The sequence below is a fragment of the Podarcis gaigeae genome, assembly GCF_964106915.1.
Source record: "Podarcis gaigeae genome assembly, chromosome: 6".
Classification (NCBI taxonomy): Eukaryota; Metazoa; Chordata; class Lepidosauria; order Squamata; family Lacertidae; genus Podarcis; species Podarcis gaigeae.
The window spans coordinates 18,198,126-18,219,877 of NC_139682.1; the positions used below are offsets into that span (position 1 = coordinate 18,198,126).

General features: G+C 42.9%; 1 protein-coding gene across 7 annotated transcripts in view; it reads left to right on the forward strand.

Moving 5' to 3' along the window:
* The window catches only part of NFATC2 (nuclear factor of activated T cells 2), a gene marked incomplete at its 3' end in the record, with an annotated part of 132,473 nt that overhangs the window by 81,354 nt on the left and 29,367 nt on the right, over positions 1-21,752 (forward strand). For 6 of the 7 annotated variants that reach the window (XM_083744189.1, XM_083744187.1, XM_083744188.1 and 3 more), the window contains exons 7-9: positions 3,345-3,400; positions 4,330-4,456; positions 7,697-8,380. In XM_083744189.1, coding sequence (XP_083600315.1) covers positions 3,345-3,400; positions 4,330-4,456; positions 7,697-8,380 — 867 coding nt within the window. Of the gene's footprint in view, positions 1-3,344; positions 3,401-4,329; positions 4,457-7,696; positions 8,446-21,752 lie in introns of those variants that run through there. The other variant, XM_083744184.1, reaches the window with a different exon arrangement.

The following is a 21,752-nucleotide window of genomic DNA, read 5'->3' on the forward strand; positions in this document are numbered from 1 at the left end:
TCCCTGTGGCTCTCTTGCCTCTCTCCCTGCTCCAGGGCAAACCCCTGCCTTACTATTTTCTTTCTCCAAATTCTTAGAAACAGCAGAGGTGGTAGTAAATTTGGATCTGGGTGGCACCACTTCAGAACTGCAGGCGGATGTCTGCATGAATGCTCCCGCACACAAATAATTATTTTCCCATAGAAAATTAGCGTAAATAGGAAGGTGGCCAGGCGGCCAGGCTGAACCTTTCCTCCCAGGTGCCTTTTTTAAAAAAAATAGGGAATTTTGTCTCGTATGGTCAGGCAATGTCCCATCTGCAGCCTGAAGTGATTCAGTGCAGAAACGAATTAATTGTTTCTGGCACAGCCTTTTTTGAAGCAAGTTTCTAATCTGGGAATAGAAACCTGTTTCTGAGAACTAGCTCCTCGTTGTCACGGTTGAGAGTTAAGCGTGCATAACTATGGATGCTTATAGATCCACCTCTGCCAGATTTCATCTCAGATACTGAAGTTCCGCTTCACCAGATGAGGATAAATTTACTAGTGCTGTGATGCAAGCACTGACCTCATCAGAGGCGAGGCAGGCCACTCAGCAAGTCTTTTACTCTGACGGAGCAGGAGGCGTTCTGGTTGTACTGGGGCTTCTGTGATGGGGTCCTCCAAGCCAGAGGAAATCAATGTGACATCCTCAGGCCAGAGGGACACTGGTGCCACAGGCTCTTCTGACCGATGTCTTTCTGGAGTTGGCCCTTCATGCACTTCCACTTCTGGCTCATGAGTTCTCAATCTGATGCCCTGAAGGAGGAAAAACAGTGCTTTCTCTACCCACTATGGTCCTAACAACCCCCTCTCCCAGCACCCATTAGGCCTAGAAGGCAATCTCCCATAGCCACTGATGGAGGCCTACCTTTCAGCTTGAACAGTCACCACAGAAAAGACAGTCTTCATTGGAACAGTGGCAGAGGTGGAAAGGACTAGCCCCACATATCATGCGCTGCAGTCCTGGCAAATACCAGCCTGTCCCTGTGGTAGCTATTCATAGTTTATTTTTTAAAAAAACACACAACCGTGGCACATTAGGAGACATGTTTAGCATCCCATCTCATTTGGCCCTTAGTCTCTTGTATAAACATATAATTTCCAGAATTTGAGAATCAGCACAGCCTGACAGAAAATGCTAGACTTGGACCTAGAAGTTGCCAGCTGAAATCATTGTTTAGCTATAGACTTATCCTAAATCCAGCACTGTGCAGTTTAATTGTGCTGTTTAATACCAATTTGTCCATTTGCTTTAACTTGAAATGTAAATTATTTCCAACAGCACACAGTCTTACAGTTCACTGTTCAATGCCTGACGCCTGCTACCTTAAAGCATTGTTGCATTTTATGGTTTTTTCCCCTCCGTTATTAAGCAACCTACATATGCAATCATGCATTACTTACACGTTGAATATTTCGTCTGGTTGGGCTTTACCTTGTGATCACTGGACACTGCACAACCGTGAAAACCAAAGGAAACAGAAAGCCAAGCAAACCAGGACTGGTTTTGCAGTTTTATTTTTTTGCCTTTGGACAGTCATTTGACACATGCAAAATGGGAAATAATTGACCAGGTGGCAGTATCGTTGAGAAGGAACAAAGGCTTTGAATGAGCCACACACTAAGAAGATGAATTGTTTTTTAAAAGGCAAATGGTTTTATTGGGAGCATAAGTAGAATTGGGTAGGTAGGAGGTGATTTTCCATTCCGTTTAGCAGTAAGCCAGCTCTTTGCATGAATGTACCTGGGTGCAATCCAGGGAAGTTTAAGCATGTTTTAAGTGCCAGTGAAATAGCTGTGTAAGTTGTGAAGACTGCACCTAATATGCTGACGAAGTAGAGAGGAAGGAAAGAACCTGGTGTAGGGTCTTAAGAGTAACAAGGAAAGGGCTGGAGGAACTAGGAAAGTTTTAGCTCAAGGAAAAGACCAGAGTGTGTGGGAACATAATAGCAATTTGAATATTTGTAAAAGGGCTGCTCAAAGCAGGATGCTGATCGTGGGTTTTCTTTCTTTCTTTCTTTCTTTCTTTCTTTCTTTCTTTCTTTCTTTCTTTCTTTCTTTGACACTCCACTGAGAGTAGACCAAGATATGAATAATAGAAAAACTGGTGGGAAAATCTGTGATTTGGGTAGCAGATTCTCCAGGAAACACTTATTACCAGAAGCCTTTGAAAAGGCTTGGCAGAAGCAGTGAAACTCCAGCAAGCACATTTTTGTTGTTATTAATCTCGACTGTTGTTATGGAAATGCTTAGGGTGGGTGGCCTTTAAATGTATTTGCAATCATTTATTTATGAAAACTTTGCTACCACTCCAAGTAGTCAAAGGTTTATGTTTTCACACCTGACCCAAAGCCTTGGCCAGTGTTGGTGAGCTGGTAGAGTGGCCAACCTTATGTATGTTTGTCCATTGTATTTCATGGGGCTTAAAGTAAAAGGTAAAGGTACCCCTGCCCGTACGGGCCAGTCTTGACAGACTCTGGGGTTGTGCGCCCATCTCACTCAAGAGGCCAGGGGCCAGCGCTGTCCGGAGACACTTCCAGGTCACGTGGCCAGCGTGACATTGCTGCTCTGGCGAGCCAGAGCCGCACACGGAAACGCCGTTTACCTTCCCGCTGGTAAGCGGTCCCTATTTATCTACTTGCACCCGGAGGTGCTTTCGAACTGCTAGGTTGGCAGGCGCTGGGACCGAGCAGCAGGAGCGCACCCCGCCGCAGGGATTCGAACCGCCGACCTTTCGATCGGCAAGTCCTAGGTGCTGAGGCTTTAACCCACAGCGCCACCTGCGTCCCATTATTTCATGGGGCTTATTTCATGGGGCTTACTTTCAGGTAAATGAGCATAGGACTGCAACCTGAATCTTGATGTGCTGTAGCATTTGAATTCTACCTTTGCCAGGAAGTCACTAGGCAAGCTGCTATACTCTCAGGCTTAGCCTTCCACCTGTAACGTAGGGAGATCTCGTTTTGCAAAGAATGACAGCAAGAGAATGCATACAAAGTACAGTGGTACCTTGGATTAAGAACTTAATTTGTTCCAGAGGTCCGTTCTTAACCTGAAACTGTTCTTAACCTGAAACACCTCTTTAGCTAATGGGGCCTCCCGCTGCTGCCATGTTGCCGGAGCACGATTTCTGTTCTCATCCTGAAGCAAAGTTCTTAACCCAAGGTACTATTTCTGGGCTAGCGGAGTCTGTAACCTGAAGTGTATGTAGCCTGAAGCGTATGTAACCCGAGGTACCACTGTACTTTGGACATGTTATGGTGCTGTAGTGGTGAGGAAGCGCATGACCCCCTTTTTTCATGCTTGACTTAATATTTCTTTCAGATGGGCAACAGATCTGGGAGATGGAAGCCACCGTGGACAAAGATAAGAGCCAACCTGTAAGTAGTGGGCACTCAGCACATTCTCCCACTTCTCTTTCAGGTACCAGGTTTCATTCTGTAGTAGCAGAAATGCCTCTGAACACACAAAGGCTGCAATCCAGTTTGAACTGGGTGCATTGTTGCACACATTGGTATCAGTGGGGTAATTTTGTTTACTCATTAGAGTACTTGCACAGGCTGTCTTTTAACATACGGTTCTCAAAGCGGTTAACAAAAGCATGTTTCGATAAAGCTTAGGCACTCTGTTTTGGATTGTAGCCTAAGCACACATGTTGTGTCCTCAGTGTGTTTCCTCATGGTTGGGTTCGCTATTAAGCATATTCGGGAAACACTGGTCAGACTCATATAGGCTGTGATCTAGCAAAACAGATGTGTGTGCAGTTTCCCCACTGCTGGCCACATAAATCCAGCACCTCTCTACTGTGTTATCCAAACATTCTTGCCCAGTAACTAGTAATGGAACTTCACATTCTCCTGGGTTTCTGCAGTGCTGTCTCCTGGTAACTCTTCCATACTTCTAGGTAGCGAGAATCCCTAAGCAAGAGTTAGAGGTCGGTGAGAATTTACCCAAGAGTAGGTGCCGTCTACATGAAAACAGAACTTCCCAAGGGTAGAACTTATTCGCCACCAGCACGTAAAGAAAAAAAAATGTCAGGCAAAATATACAAGGCAAGTTAATAGAAACAGGGGAAACTGGATAATTTGTCAGGGCAGGATGGTTGTCTTAAGGTTAGATTATGGATACAGTAAGAAAGGAAGCGTGCTTCAGATTTTCTGCAAGATCGACTACATCGTAACTGGAAAAGCAATACAGGAGTATACACCCCATGACAAATGTATTAGCAAAGGGTACTGATATAAACAGAGTGCCTTCTAATATCATATTACTGTCTCTTCCCCACACCCATTTTAAAAATTCCTTTCAGAATATGCTTTTCGTGGAGATACCAGAATATCGGAATAAGCACATTCGTTCTCCCATCAAGGTGAATTTCTATGTGATCAATGGGAAACGGAAAAAAAGCCAGCCACAACATTTTACCTATCACCCAGGTAATTATTTATGAAAAGGAATGGACTATGGCACAATATTTGGCAAGAAACACTAGAATTGTCTTTATATTTATCTATCATCTATCTATCATCTATCTATATCATCTATCTATCTATCTATCTATGTCTATCTATCTATCATCTATCTATCTATCATCTATCTATCTATCTATCTATCTATCTATCTATCTATCTATCTATCATCTATCTATCTATCTATCAATCATCTATCTATCTATCTATCATCATCATCTATCATCTATCATCTATCTATCTATCTATCATCTATCTATCTATCATCTATCTATCTATCTATCTATCTATCTATCTATCTATCTATCTATCTATCATCTATCTATCTATCTATATCATCTATCTATCTATCTATCTATCTAATCTATCATCTATCTATCTATCTATCTATCTATCTATCTATCATCTATCTATCTATCATCTATCTATCTATCTATCATCTATCTATCTATCTATCTATCTATCATCTATCTATCTATCATCTATCTATCATCTATCTATCTATCATCTATCTATCTATCTATCTATCTATCTATCTATCTATCTATCTATCTATCTATCTATCATCTATCTATCTATCTCTATCTATCTATCTATCTATCTATCATCTATCTATCTATCTATCTATCTATCTATCTATCTATCATCTATCTATCTATCATCTATCATCTATCATCTATCTATCTATCATCTATCTATCTATCTATCTATCTATCATCTATCTATCTATCTATCATCTATCTATCTATCATTATCATCTATCTATCTATCATCTATCTATCTATCATCTATCATCTATGTATCTATCATCTATCTATCTATCTATCTATCTATCTATCTATCTATCTATCATCTATCTATCTATCTATCATCTATCTATCTATCATCTATCATCTATCTATCTATCATCTATCTATCTATCTATCTGTCTTATCTATCTATCATCTATCTATATCTATCTATCTATCTATCTATCTATCAATCATCTATCTATCTATCTATCTATCTATCTATCTATCTATCTATCTATCTATCATCTATCTATCTATCTATCTATCTATCATCTATCTATCTATCTATCTATCTATCTATCATCTATCTATCTATCATCTATCATCTATCTATCTATCTATCTATCTATCTATCTATCATCTATCTATCTATCATCTATCTATCTATCATCTATCATCTATCATCTATCTATCTATCATCTATCTATCTATCTATCTATCTATCTATCTATCTATCTATCTATATCTATCTATATATCTATCTATCATCTATCTATATCTATCTATCTTATCTATCTATCATCTATCTATCCATCTATCTATCCTGCTGAACCAGAATTATCAAGCATTCTGAGATGCTATCTTTTAGCCAGCATTACAGTTAACACAGCTCAAACCATCTCTGAATCAATGAATTCTAAATGCAACATCCAAGGTTACAAATAAAGCTGTACAATAAATCCCTACAGCTTATTTATTCACACCTACATGGTTCTAAACTTGCACATTTTAACACAGCAGTTTTCATGGCTAGCACCAATTTATTTAGAAACATGCATATCACTTTATTTTATTATTTCAAAAGTTTGTATACCGCTTAATCATGGTTATCTTTAAGTAGCGTACAGAAGAAGAGATTCAGAATTAAATCTATTTCGTTGAATGCTGCCCTATATCTTGCACAAGGGAACTTTCCCTCTTCTTCTCCCCCTACACATGCCCCCACATCTGTCCCCGAACCTGCTCTGAAGGGTTGGGGGGACCTCAGAACAGATTTAGGGTGCATGTGGGGGGAGAAAAGAGGGAAAACATTCTGTTGCCCAAGGAGAATTTTTCAGAATTCCACTTTTTCTAGGCTCGGTATATAGATGGCCATGCTGCGGAAGTGAAATATAACAAATTCTCCAATTTTACTGCTAGGGAACTGTCACTACGATGGTGGCTTGTCCAAGACCACTCAGTGAATTTCTGGCTGGCCAGGTTCAATGCAGTCTCCATCAGACTACACTGTGGGGCTCAGGTCTGTGCAGTATTTGGAATGAACTAGTGTGATTTAGGGACGCAGGTGGCGCTGTGGGTTAAAGCCTCAGCGCCTAGGACTTGCCGATCGAAAGGTCGGCGGTTCGAATCCCTGCGGCGGGGTGCGCTCCTGCTGCTCAGTCCCAGCGCCTGCCAACCTAGCAGTTCGAAAGCACCTCCGGGTGCAAGTAGATAAATAGGGACCGCTTACCAGCGGGAAGGTAAACGGCGTTTCCGTGTGCGGCTCTGGCTCACCAGATGCAGCTTTGTCACGCTGGCCACGTGACCCGGAAGTGTCTCCGGACAGCGCTGGCCCCTGGCCTCTTGAGTGAGATGGGCGCACAACCCCAGAGTCTGGCAAGACTGGCCCGTACGGGCAGGGGTACCTTTACCTTTACCTAGTGTGATTTAGTGAAGTTCACCAGATTAGTTCAGAAGTCTCATAAAGTAGTTCCCACAATTGTCAGAGGAACGTAACATGAATTAAGTCCATTTTGCGGTAGAACGTTGAGCAATTTCTAGTTCAGGTTCATTCTCCTACCGGTGTCTTTAAGCTTCAAAATCATAATTGTTGGGTTGGAATAAATTAAGCAATTCACATTCTACAGTTTTGACGTTTTCTTAGCCTCCTTAAATATATTGTATACTTCTGCACAGCAAATTGTAACATTCAGAATACTTAATATTTTCTGCCAAGGATCCCTTGGTGAACTTGAATTGAACTGTGAATTGTATAAAGAGACAAATGTGAACTGGAAATGTTGGATGCTGGGATAGCTCAGCCAGTAGAGCATGAGAATCTTAATCTGAGGGTTGTGGGTTTGAGCCCCACGTTGGGCAAAGGATTCCTGCCTTCTAGGGGCTTGGACTAAAGGACCCTTGTTGATGCCCCCTAATGCTACAATTCTATTATTCTGTGAACCTGCGAGTCCATGAAATAGATACACTTCCTTTTTAAAATGAACTTTCCAAGCTATGGGTCTGTGATGGCCCATTCACACATTCAAGCCATCGCTTGGTGTTGCAGCAGACAAGTGCTAACACGAATATGTGAACCAGAGCTAAGACTGGGAGAAAATGTGCAGTGTGTCGGTTGTTAGTGCTCATTCTTTTCTCTCCTCTTAACCATTTCCTAGACGTTTGTTTAGAGCTATGTCCTTTTTGCCCTTTGTTCCAGTGCCTTCCATAAAAACAGAGCCCATTGATGACTATGATCCAGCTTTAATCTGCAACACAGTACACAGTGGTCTAGGAACAGTAACACAGCCTTATTATTCCCACCATACAATGGTCTCTGAGTCTCCTTCCTGTCTTGTGGCCACGATGGCTTCTTGCCAGCAGTTGCGTTCCAGCCTGTCTTCTCCTGAATCTCGATATCCTCAACAAACCCCAGGGGCTGTAATATACCAAAGAAGCAAGAGTCTCAGTCCTAGCCACCTGGGCTACCAGCAATCCAGCTTGATGGCTGCACAGGTTTCCATTCCAGATGTGCACAGGTCTGTGCTGGTGCAGACAGGCTCTCCCAGCCAAAGTGCAGCAGTGCTCCACCATTCTCCAGCCAATCAGCAGTCTTCCCCCGTGATTCACTGCTCTCCCACCACCAATCAGCAGCTGAGGTGCGAAAGCCACCAAGAATTTCAGCACATCATGTGTAGTGAAAATTTCACATCTAGCGGAGTGAGATCCAGCCAACCTCAGGTCAGCCAAGCACAAAGGTTAAGCCCAATTTCGTACCCTACCGTGATTCAGCAGCAGAGAACAGCCAAAAATGGACCGCCAGTAAGCGATCAGAAGGAAGCAGTGCCAGCTGGAGTCACGGTTAAACAGGAACAGAATCTTGACCAAGCGTATTTGGATGATGGTAAGCACGCTAATTTAAAAATACCCTGTTTATCCAATCTGCACCTCTGTATGAAAGTGGTGTGATGACCATTTTTGTAGGGTTCAGCTCTGTGGTTTGGAAAGTGTGTGTGTGTGTGTTTCAATACAAAATCTTTCATTTATTGAATTTTAAAAGCTGGCAGTGTTCTTTAAGGTCTGGAAATTTGTTTAATTCTCTCTAGAAAACATTTGCATTAGCATCAGATGCTTTAAATTTATGAGGCATATTTTTTGCAGTTTCACAAACAAAAATTTGAGTTGGAATTCAGAAATGTACACTTAACACCTGAATCAGTGCAGATGTTGCTTCTCTCAAATTCTTTTGTAGTGTGCTGCACCCAAAATGTTTTATATCATTCTATGAAGTTTGCAGCAGGCCTGCAGGTTTTATGTGCTGGACATTTTATAGAGGTACCTGAGTATGTAGATCACCGAAAACGTTGTTTTCTTCTTGTGAATTCAGAGGTTCCTGCTGTTGCAACCGATATGAAAAGCTGTAGCAAGTTTTGGTTTGACTGCATCCCGTGTTGTTTGCTTCATCAATAAGTCAATTAATTGTTTTAAGATGTAACACTCTTTCCTGTTGTGTTGTACAAAGCTGGGATGGGGAAAATTGCTTAGAATTCCATCCCTGTTCATTTCCATTTCAGAACTCCTGGCTGTTTTGCAAGACAACAGCCAGGCTCTTAATTTAAAATATACTAGTTCATTGTAATGGGAGCACCTCACTATGGCATCCACGTTTAAATAGAGTCAAGTCTCCCAGTGTGGTGGATGGAAAACAAGGCTCTGCGTTCTGCCACACAACAGTGTTCACAACTCAGTATTTTACTTTCTCCAATGTCAATGAATGACATTGAAAACCATTCGTTTATGCAAGAGGAAGCAGTGATGTGAGGAGCAACCTCATTGGACTAAACATGCCCCATATCTCACAAACTGTTAAATTCCATAGAATTTAATGAGAGTCATTCAAGACCCAACTCACTGCTCCCAGTTTTAAAATGTACACCCTAGCAGGAATTTCCCAAATAACTTGGAAATTTCGTTGCTGTTGTTTTTGATTTTCCTTCCTATGTGAGCTTCTGCTGAGAGGCTGGTGAACCCGGGGCCCTTTGGATGTTGTAGAACTACAACTCCCATCAGCCCTAGCTAGCGTGGTCATTTATCAGTCTCATTCTAGTGGCTAGGAACTGGGTGAGGTAACTTGCTACTGTAGCATACATAGGGGCCTGTGACTATTTCACTGAAAAAAAGAGGGCCACTCATAGCTCAAAGCCATTCAGGAGGCTTGGCACTTCTGAACATTTTAGGGTTTATCCACACTTCGGTTTTCCTAGGCATGAGACAAGCAGAAGTGTGGACTAGCCCTTACTTCGGTTGCTGTGAACAGAGTTGGATTTAGGGGAGGGTGGCCGGTTCGCCTGCACTGGGGGCACCACAACAATGATGAACAACGGAGGTGGGGAACCACCAAATTTTGGCAATGCACAGGGTTCCACTGGAATTTTAAAGCTCAAAGTCTGCCACTGCTGTGGATACATCCTGAGGGTACAACTGCATATAGTTTGGGATACTGGCAGTCGTGTTAGTATGAAATGGTTTTCCTCCCATAGGGAGAAGGAAAAGCACAACTAATGAAACACATACCAGAGATACCGACTAGGGAGTGAAGTACCAATAGCTGTCCTATCTAATCTTTCCAATGAAAAATTAGCACTGCAAGCCGTAATCCTATTTATTTTTTCTGAGCCGCTGTCCACTCTTTCCCCCTCTCATCCCCACAATGAACTTTGGGTCTTCCTCTTACTTTGTTCTGTGTCCAGTTTTCTAACAGCCAGGATTCCTTTCATATCTCATTCTCCTTGAGAGATTTTTCATTTGCTTGTTTTGTTTTTACCATACCCCCTCTCCTTGAAGTGCTGTCCCTCATTGTGCTGCTACAAATTTGAATTTATTTAAATCTGTATTCATTTATTAAAATAATGCATAGTCTGCTTTGCACCCAAGGATCCTGATTCAGCTTACAGAAGAACATTCCAGCACTTAGGGTGCTGTCCGCCTAATCCTGCATTTGATTTAGTCCAGGGCCATTAATTGCACAAAGTAACTTAAGGATTCAATATGTTGGTTGAGCTGCAACAATGCATGACCCCTGTTCTTTCCTCCTGGGTTCTCCATTTTTTCTGCAAGTTGTCCTTGCATTGCATATTGTTACTTCTCCTTTTTTATTCTTAGAAAGTGGAAATGAAGTTGCTCAAAGCTGGCTCTTGGGAGGTAATCAAAGCACCCAGGGTGAACTGAAGGTTGTTCTAGGACCGTAAAGGCCACTATAGGCTTCATTCATAGACACTAGACCAGCCTTTCTCAACTTTGGGTCTCCAGATGTTGTTGCACTACAACTCCTATCATCCCTGACCGCTGGTCCTGCGGATGATGGAGGTTGTAGCCAACAACATCTGGGGACCCAAAGTTGAGAAAGGCTGCTCTAGGCTGACTTCCCCCATGTCGTTTAATAGCAACTGCTTTGGGGTAGGCGAGGCTGTGCTCCACTAGGGAGGTCAAGGCAAAAATCTTGGCTTGGCACCCCAAATGCTTGTGTGCTTCATTTCCCCCACCCAACCATCCTCTGTTGTGCATGGATTCCGTCTTTGGTTTGACTCACCAAGAATTGCCTCAAAACCATTTGCACACTTGCTTCATACCATGACTTGGATCCTTGGTTGGCATAGTTTGCCTGATTTTAACATGCTACTTTGCCTAATGTGTACTTCGCAGCAAACGATGATTCAAGGAACCAGGAAAATGAGGTGGGAATCCACATATGTGAGAAGGGAGAGTCAAAGCCATGGCACATTCATGGTTACAAAACCATGGTTTGTCCATGGTGTCTGGGGTTATGGGGAAAGTGTCCCCTTAAGGTAGAAATTTTGAAAACCACCAGAAAGTGGGATGAGGTTATTCATCATAAATTGTGTTTATTTCAAGCCACCTTCAACTTAGGGGATGGAGGATGGGACACAACTCTCATCTGTCTCCAGACAAACTCATCAGCTACACCACATCCTTGCCATGAATTAGGAAACCATGCCTAAAGTGATGTAGAAAGTCTCTTGCATTTTCTAATTTCCCATTGCCTGGAAAACATCCATTCATACTTTCACTGTGATGTTTTAATGTAGCTACTCTTTTCTGGCTCAGACGCACTGAGCTTTGATGAAAGGACAGGAAATGCAAAGTTTTTCTTCTGCTTTCCCTCGAGCTTTTAGGGTGAGCAAGTTTGTATGTTTTTGAGGCCTGTGGTTTGATTAGAGAAATGATAAGTTATAATTAGAACAACTTTTTGTAGCAGGCATGACCATTTTTCTTGCAATTCATCCTGGGCTGTAGAGGATTTGTTTGAATAATTTTGCATGTAGCTGAACTACAAGATTAGGTATCAGTTTTGTGTTATGTTTATTGATTTCTATGGGGTCTTCTGAACATATGCATGTGTGTATAAAATGTGTGAAATGTTCTATACAGTGTCAGGCCATTGGTCTTTCTAGCCCAGTATTATCTGCTTAGTCCAGCTGCACAAATATAAGATGGAGGACACGGGACATGTGAAAAGGATCTAGGGGTCATAGTAGACCACAAGCTTAACACGAGTCAGTGGTGTGATGCAGCAGCAAAAAAAGCTAATGCTGTACTAGGCTACAGTAACAGAAGTATATTGTTCAGATCAAGGGAATAAATAACACTGCTCTATTCTTTCTTGGCCAGACCAGACCTGGAATACTGTGTCCAGTTCTGGGTGCCACAATTTAAGGAGGATATTGACAAGCTAGAATGTGTGCAGAGGAGGGCAACCTAGATGATCAAGGGTCTGGAAACCAAGCCTTACGGGGGAAGGATGAGGGAGTTGTGTATGTTTAGCCTGGAAAAGAGGAGACTGAGAGGAGATATGATGGACATCTTCAAGTATCTAGAGGACTGTCACATGGAAGATGGAGCAAGCTTGTTTTCTCCTGCTCCGGTGGGTGGGACCCAAACCAATGGATTCAAGTTACAAGAAAGGAGATTCCAACTAAATATCAGGAAGAATTTTCTGTTAGTAAGAACTATTTGACAGTGGAAACAATTCCCTCTGGAGGTGGTGGACTCTCCTTCATTGGAGATTCCTGCATTGCAGGACATTGGACTAGATGACCCCTGGGACCCCTTCCAATTCCAATTCCAATTCTATTACTTTCCTTTGTATCAGATAGTCTGATATATTTCTAACTGATGGTGCTAGGGACTAAACTTGGGATCGTTTGGGTGCAAAACATGTTCTGGCATGGAGTTATGCCTCACCTCTTTCCTTCTGTTCATGCCAGATTTCCATAGGAGAAGCCATGGCTGTTTGCCTTGTAGCTTGCCTCTAAAATAGCAATGGCTCCAGCTTTCTCGTGCCTTTGCTGCAAACGAGGCACTTGTTTCTCTAATGACTTAGAAAGGTGTCTGCAAATTCATATGGGTTCTAGAGTAACCCATATGAATTTGCAGTTCTCTGCTAGCCAGTGTGACTTCTCAATGCGTGATGCAATAAGATGTGTCCTCCATCCTCGTTTCTGTTACAGGATTTTATAACTTCTCTTGCGATAGGGCCTGACCCTTATCTCCAAAGAACCGTTGTTCCACAGAAGTCGTGGAGAGGCTTGAATAGCTGTTTGTAAAATGCACAAAGATCTTTGGATATAAGGTGCCACATACTTGGCTCGATGCCCAGGTATGTCCATTATAAGGGGAAAAGGAGGGGAGGAAAAAGCCCAATTCCTTTTCAGAACTCTTCCTCCAGTAGTATTCTCAAGTGGCTTGCCTGACCATCTGACAACATGCGAGCTACAAATAAAAAACGATAAATCCAAACTCAGCACCGGAGGAAGGAAGAAAATGAATTGAATGATTTAAAAAAAAAGTTGTTCTACTGGCACTTCTTTGTTCTTGAATTCAGGAATCCTTTAATTGGTACAGTACAATGCCCGCAGGCAAGTTTTGCTATAAAGCATTTCCTGTTCAGAAGAACATACAAAATCTATTAAGAGAGCGAGATCACCACAGAACGGAACTCGAGAGCCTCGCTCAGAGTACATATTCACAATTTGTGTTTGCACCCATCACGCAAAGGGTCTCTCAGGCGACAGGAAAGCCAAGAGGGGAACAAAAAACCCTCATCTATTTGGGAAACAAATCTTGTTAAATCAAAGGATTGGGTATCCTTGGGGAGGATACTTTCACTTGCCTTCTTCCTGTGAATTTTGTGGGTGCTTTGTGCATAAATAGTGAGAATTTGCCTGTCTCTGGAGGCAAGTAAGGTAAAGGTAAAGGACCCCTGACAGTTAAGTCCAGTCATGAACGACTCTGGGGTTGCGGCGCTCATTTCGCTTTACTGGCCAAGGGAGGCAACGTTTGTCCGCAGACAGCTTCCCTAGGTCATGTGGCCAGTATGACTAAGCCGCTTCTGGCAAACCAGAGCAGCACACGGAAATGCCATTTACCTTCCCACCGGAGCGGTACCTATTTATCTACTTGCACTTTGATGTGCTTTCGAACTGCTAGGTTGGCAGGAGTTGGGACTGAACAATGGAAAATCACCCTGTTGTGGGGATTTGAACTGCTGACCATCCAATCGGCAAGCCCAAGGCTCAGTGGTTTAGACCACAGCACCACCCACGTAGTTCCAAATAAATACGGGCAATATCACACCAATTACCTTGACTAATGGTAGTTCCTGGCAGCAGGCAAATTGATCACATTGAGCTGCATTGGATGATATCTCTCATCCAAACCATCCCTATGCATGGAGGGTTCAGCCAAGGACACAGGAAGAGCCAAAGTCCAGCATCCTGTTCTCAGTGTGGCAAACCAGATGCCCAGGGGAAGCCTGCGAGCAAGACCTGAGCACAACAGTGGTCTCCCTACTTTGTGATTCCCAGCAACTGGCATTCATACTGCCTTCCACCAGTCTCCCCCCCTTCCGAGGGATTAGCCATTCAATAGTGGCCGTTGTGCACTGGGTTTTATGTGCATAGGCTGTAATCAGGCACTGTAATCAGGGCTGGCACATAGTGGTGTTTGGCAAGGATGCTCTCGTTCCCTTCCATTTGATGGACTGGTTTAGATTAGAAGTATCTTCCCGTCTCGGTTCTTGCGTTTTCTCACAGGCAAAAGCTATAGCTGTGCATGATAGTGCAAAACATTTCCATGTGGATCTGGCATGTTAAATGCAGCATTTGACCATGGAACTGAGCTTGACAAAACATTCCCCATGGGCAAGGAACTGCCTTGGGCAGAAGAAAGAAGCTGCCAGGTTTCCCTAACCCTTCCTCCTTGCCCTGCAAGTTTTTAATATGCACCCTTTCGATATTGGCCTGTTTTTCTTTTCTGTAGTGAGATTCTAGGGCAGGCATGGCCAAACGTGGCCCTCCAATTCCCATCATCCCTGACCACTGGTCCTTTTAGCTGGGGATGATGGGAGTTTTAGTCCCAAAACATCTGGAGGGCCAAGTTTGGCCATGCCTGTTCTAGGAAGTGAACCAGTTCACAGCTGCATCAGTTTGCCCCCATTCAGATCTCATCATCTCCCCAGTTTTCTTTCTGCAAATGTCACAGGTGAGATGTGTGCAAAATTCACAGCACAACTAGATGCAAAGGGGAACAGGAGAACAGAGAAAAATCCAAGTAGGTGCACCCTGCAGGTATGAGGAGCTGCTCCTGGTTGAATTCTTCCTTCTATATACATCTAATTGTTCCTTTACATCTGGCTACCCTTTAGATACATTTACTATTCCAGAATAACCTGCAGGCTGTGCATCAAACGTTGCAACCCCTTACTCATCTTTTATATAGCTCTTTTTTAAAATTTGCAAAGCAGTCTGGGTGTCTGTCCTCACGATAATTTCGTGAGATAGCTTCCTGTCCCTCCCATTCCACAAGCACTGAGGCCAAGAGACGTACCCCAAGGCCTTGCAGTGATTTTATCCCAGAGCCAAGTCCAGCTCTCTCTTCATTGGACCACATTGGCTCTAAAGCCGCCAACAGTTACCAGCACTGAGAAATCAGTTTCTAGATGACACACAACCACTTTCAGTGATGATTTTGAAATACGGTAAGAGTTGCCCAAGAGGAATGTGGCTGGGAACTGAACCACAATAAAACTCATTCCCAGACAAGCTGTGGACATGATTGCACCACAATGTAAATCACGAGCTACTCCCTTGCTCCTGTAAAGGAGGCTATAGAAATACCAAAGTCATTGACCAAAACAAGATGTAATGTCACAGTAATTTAGGGTTGCCACACATCCAGACATATCCAGAATACTGCAGTCAGCAGCAGTGTCTGGGCGGAAATCGGCAAAAACGTCCGGAAAAATGCAGACGTATGGCAGCCCATGTCGGCAGTGCCATTTTTGCCATTTTTGCATTAAAAAATAGCTCAAAACCAGCAAATTTTTTTGCATTTTTTTACCTACAGTAATTCATTTTTTAAAAACTGTTAATACGGATGTTAACAAACTCTGCATGAAGCATCAAGTCAGATTCTTCTTATTTTCCCCATTATACCGTCTACGGAACTGAAGCATAAATATTTCTAATTGCTCTCAAGAGCAGTTGGTCTTTAACCAGGCTGCACTATTATTTATCCTTGACTCGACTGCCATTCTCCTGTTGCCCATCTCTGCTTCCAGCTCCTAACTGAATCCTTCCACACACTCCCTGATTCCAACTCTAGCATTCATTTTCATCCCACTCTTTCTCCAAGGATCTCAAAATTCCTTTTCCCCATTTTATCCTCATAACAACTCTGAAAAGGCATGTTAGGGTGAGAGAAAATCACTAGCCCTGCATCACTCCGTGAGCTTTGTGAATGAATGGGGATATGAGCCTGGGTTGTACTGGCTCATGACTGAGACTTTACCCAAGGGTTGCCGGTCTTATTTTTCCTCAAAGGACTCTCTTAAACATCTCCAGATGTTCAACAATTGAAGGTTTTCCTGAGACGGAGATGGGGGGGGAAGTACATCTGCTAAATTTCTGTGCCTAACAGATAGAAAAGACTCATGAGTTCGATAGGAAATGGCCCAGAACAGTGCCAAATATCTCCCTCATTTCACTGGGCCTTCATGCAGCTGGCCAATGTGAGCAGCCATCCTTTCCCCTCTAAGAATGCCCAGGGAATGATGATGTCACCTTGTTCCTATTTGGCCATTCTGCAGCAAATTGGAGCAGTTTCTGTGACTGGTGTTCTGCTGCTATTTCATGTGGTGGCATATTCCTCCTCCCCCCCACCTTACTTTCTCCCAGTTTAGGAGAACAGCCAGAGCTCAGTGGTAGAGCATCTGCTGTATGTGAAGAAGGTCCCAGGTTCTATCTCTGGCATCTCTAGGTAGGGCTGGGAATGGCGCCTGTCTAAAATTATGGAGTGCCACTGCCAGTCCAGAGGGACATAGGCGGCACTGTGGGTTAAACCACAGAGCCTAGGACTTGCTGATTAGAAGGTTGGCGGTTCGAATCCCCGCGACGGGGTGAGCTCCCATTGCTCGGTCCCTGCTCCTGCCAACCTAGCAGATCGAAAGCATGTCAAAGTGCAAGTAGATAAATAGGTACCACTTCGGTGGGAAGGTAAGCAGCATTTCCGTGCGCTGCTCTGGTTCGCTAGAAGCAGCTTAGTCATGCTGGCCACATGACTCAGAAGTTGTACACCGGCTCCCTCGGCCAATAAAGAGAGATGAGTGCCGCAACCCCAGAGTCAGTCTCGACTGGACCTAATGGTCAGGGGTCCCTTTACCTTTACCTTTACTGCCAGTCCATACCCTTCAACATGTCCCAGAGGAAAACCAGGATGCAGGTCTTTCGGGGCCTTGCTCCTGCACAAGTCATTTGACCCATGTGAGAGCATGCCCCCCCCCCAAAATGTGCATCTTTCAGGGCCACAATCTGGTGGGAACCGGGTGACTCCTACAAGAACATGGCACCCCAAAATTCGTGTCTTTTTCTGGACCGCGATTTTGCAAGTATGGCACCCAAAAATGGGACGTTCCGATTAAATAGGGAGAGTTGAGGGGTATACCAGTCCCATCGACTGAGCTGGATGGGACCAGTGATCTCACTCAGTATAAGGCAGCCTGCTATGTTATTTAAGAAAGGGGAGACAGAACAAAAAACCCTACCTCTTCCATAGAACAACAAATAATGAATTTCTGACACCTCCTTTAATTATTATAATTATTACTACTACTGTCTCTCTCCCCATCCCAGACACTAGCTTTCACCTTACCTAACTTGTTTTCAAAGTAATCATGATACGTTGCATGGACATGAGTTCTTAAACAAGGAATTGCTAACCCAGACCACATCACGATTTCGCACTGTTAGCTGCAATTGAACATTCTCCTGAACCCAAGGAGTTAAATGTGGGGACAGGGGTGCACCCACACGTCCCTCTTCCATCATCCTTGCATATGTTGCACATGGCCATCAGCCACTGACCTTCCCTGTGTTGCATGGAAAAGTCTGCATAGAGTTTCTGCTCATGCTCACTTGAATTTGAGTAGATTCCTCTGCGTGATCAGAGACCCTGTTTTATTGGGATCGCCAGTTGCACAGGGAGTTCTGCTCATGTCAAATGAATGAAACCAGAAGCTCCCTGCAGGCTATGCTTTGGGTACTAGGAGTGAAGAACATGAAGCGCATGAGACGTGCCCCTGCCTTTAGTCCTTGCATGTTCAGGCGAACTCCTGAATACCACCATTAATTTTAACACAGATATTGGTCAGGAAGAGAGTCTGCCTTTTCAAAATAAATATTAGGAGAAGAAATAAAATTGAAAGCTTTTTTTCCCCCTAGATTCCACCATCATAGAAATTATGCTCACTGAATCTCATATTCATATTCAGCAGCCGCTTAGAATCTCATTACAAAAATTTAGCTCCTGGACAAAACAGACCATGAAATCATTTATAAATAAATGTCAGTTTGATTTATTTGTTGCAGCCACAAGTCTTAAGAACCACTCGTTAGCACTTGGAATAAAATCTGAATGGTATGAAACATCCACACACTGTAAAACAACAGGTACTCTCACACTTGTTCAGTATTAGATTCAGGTAGGTAGCCGTAGGTATTTTGACTTGTTCAGTAGTAAGCAAGTATAAATGTTTTGATTGAATAAAAACATCCAGCATCAATACAGAACAGCTGTCCATATCAGAAATCTCCCAGTAATCTCACATTGATTCATATAAAGAACATAGGAATTTGCAAAATGCAATTGCACTGTTGCCAATTTCAGCTGAAATTCACAGATATGTGCAGTGCAAATGGCTACATATCTACTCAGAAGTAATACCCATTGACTTCAGTGGAACTTTCTCCCAGATGTGTGCAGTGCTTTTTTTTCTTCTTAAAAAAAATGTTTAGGGGTACTGTCATTTTCCTACTCACATTGAAATACTGCCCCTCAGTGAGGCCAAACTTAGATTCACAAAATGTTTAGGGGTATGTGTACCCCTGCGTTCCCCCCCCCCCCCAAAAAAAGCACTGGATGTGTGTATAGGATTTTGAAGCATAGCACTTAGAATCATAGAATTGTAGAGTTGGGGGGGGGACACCGAGGGCCATCTAGTCCAACCCCCTGGAATGCAGGAATCTTTTGCCCAACATGGGGCCCGAATCCACAACCCTGAAATTAAGAGTCTCGTGTTCTTCCAACTGTCTGTTATTGCAATATGGAAGGCATTAGCTGGAATCTAAGAAGGGTGAAAGCATGTCTAAGAATTGGTCTATGTCAACTAAATAGTTTTAAAACCTGTTTTGTTATTTAAGCGTAACGTACTATGGTGCTGGCTTAGCCTTGGCCAAAGTAGCTAAGCCACATCGAATAAACACATCGTGTACAATGTTTCTGGCTGCAAGTGGTCTGATACCCATAAAGCAATTGACCAAAAAGCCAGATGTCTGAATCACTGAGACAAATTTTTGGTACCAGTTGAAAGTTAGGTTGACTAAATGTAATAGGCCCTTTCTCCAAGAAGCACATTTTTGGCAGTTTTATCATCCGGCATGGATGGTAATCTAATCCAGTAGTTGAAAGGGTACAAATGCAGCTTAATTTCAACTGGTAAATGTCCAATTCCTGTGCTTAAACAAACAGAGTGAACACCTGGCTGGGGGTTCCTTATGTACAGATTAGAGTTTTGCTCTGTAAGAGTTTGAGACAAGGCAACAGTGGGCGCTCCATATCTCTGCACGATGACGTAACTGTGGCCAATAAAATGTGACACACAAGTGGTATGGAAATGGTTTCCATGCCCCTTCACATGACCTGTTTATTGAGCGTTCATCCTACACAAAACTTATGTGGAAATTAGATTATATTGAGCATTTTCTCTTATTTGTTTGTGGGGCGGTTATCCGACAATGGACATCCATCCTGCATTTATCCTGATTTACTTTCATGCTGTTTATAGATCTCCCCATTAGTCATTTGTTCATCCCACCATTTACTATGCATTTCCCTGTCACTTTCCAAAGCACGCAAATATGCTTCTTTTTTTTAAAGTGCATTTACTGTGCTTGGGCAACAGAGCCTTTTAATCTGCTTTAGCTATGCAAATTTAAAGTTGAGCCCCTCTCAAAAGAGTGACAGACTGGATTCACCCTTTCTTATACGTATTACAGACGACCCTCTTTTATTGCTGTGCAGCAGAGGCAAGAGTTTGGTAATGGATTCTATTCTTGATTTTCTGAATATAAAGATTTTAAAGTCTGAACTTTGCCACCTCTGCGTGTTTTGCCAAAACATCCGGTGCTTCCCCCACCCTGCCCTGGCAAGCAATGAGAAAGAAATTACCTGGTGGTGAATCATGCCAATTTTCCACCCGTTTTGCCAATCCCTTTTCTAAAGAATAGTTGTGTTTTAGGAGGAACCTCCTATCTACCCACAGCTGTATTTGGCATGAAAGCATGACTAAGTTTATTCACCAAATCTAGGACAGCTCTCTTAAGTTGGATGCTGCAGATTTCTGGAGAAATGTTTAAACCAGACAGGAACTAGGCTAGAAAGAAATACAGCAGCGAGGAAACTAGTGTTTGGATGGGCTATAGACCAGATTGATCTACCATCTGCAATTAGACGAGAAACAAACAAACAAATAAACCCAGGAGTATGTCTAGAACCAACCCAGGGACTGAGTCATCTGCAAGAACAAGGATGAACACAAAATTACAGCATGTACTTTTGCAGCATTCGCACATAGGAAACATCTGGTTGGTTTAAATCTCGCTCCTTGCTTTTCCAGCCTTCTTAAGTTCAGAAGGTGGAAGGTATGGAGAACCCATTTGTGCAGGTTGGAGAGAAATCCTTAGAGCTTGAGATCCATTAGGGAGAGTGAAGCCAGTTGTCTCAGGAAGTTGATTTTGTGTGGCAAGAAAGGAGAACAACTTGTTCACTATTTAATTCATTATTGCTGTATTTTTTAACTGCTAGAGGGTTTTTGCTCTGTGAGTTTTGTCTGAAGTATTTGTTTCAGTCGGAATTAGCAATGGGTCGGTTGGGGGAAAGGAAGGCTGTTCCACCCTTTCAGCTACAGAGAATTGCATTCCAGTTCACAGTAAAGGTGCCTCAAGAATGTTAACACTACCATAAGGGGTCATAACCAAAGTTCTCCATTCTACGGTGCATGATTAACTTGTGGAATTCATTGATGCAAGATGTGGCGGTGGCCACGGGCTTAGAGGGCTTTACAGGGGCACTCATGGACGATGAGAGATCTGACAAAGGCTATTCAGTAACAGGTTTGAAAGGGATAGCTGGGGGGGGGGCTCTGAGTATGGGAAAATTGATTTCTCCCCCTCAATAAAAATATGCATGTCTGCGCATGCTATACACTAGTGTATCAGGGAGTAAACTGGGAGTAAACATTTAGGGATTCTATAGGGGGATGAGATATCAACAGAAAGGGGAGACAGTTCTGTTTCATACCCCTCTAAAACGATAGCATTCTGAAGCAAATAAATCTACAATCCCAATAAAAATTGTAGGTGCAAGACAACCTGTTTATAGATAATTAATCCAGATGTGTTTGCAGAAATTTTGCAGGGATGTTATACAAGCTTGGTTGTTTATTGAGTGTTTGTTCTGATTTGTTCACTGGGACGTTACATGAGGTGCATCAATCGTTATCCCTCACTTTCCAGTCCATTTTCCTGTCACTTTACTTAATGCAAAAAGTTTGCTTTTTTGGGGTAGCAGATGTGTTGCGCCAGAGCGCCGTATCAGCTTTAATGGTGTGACCTGAGTTTGCCAGTATGTGATTGAATCCCATT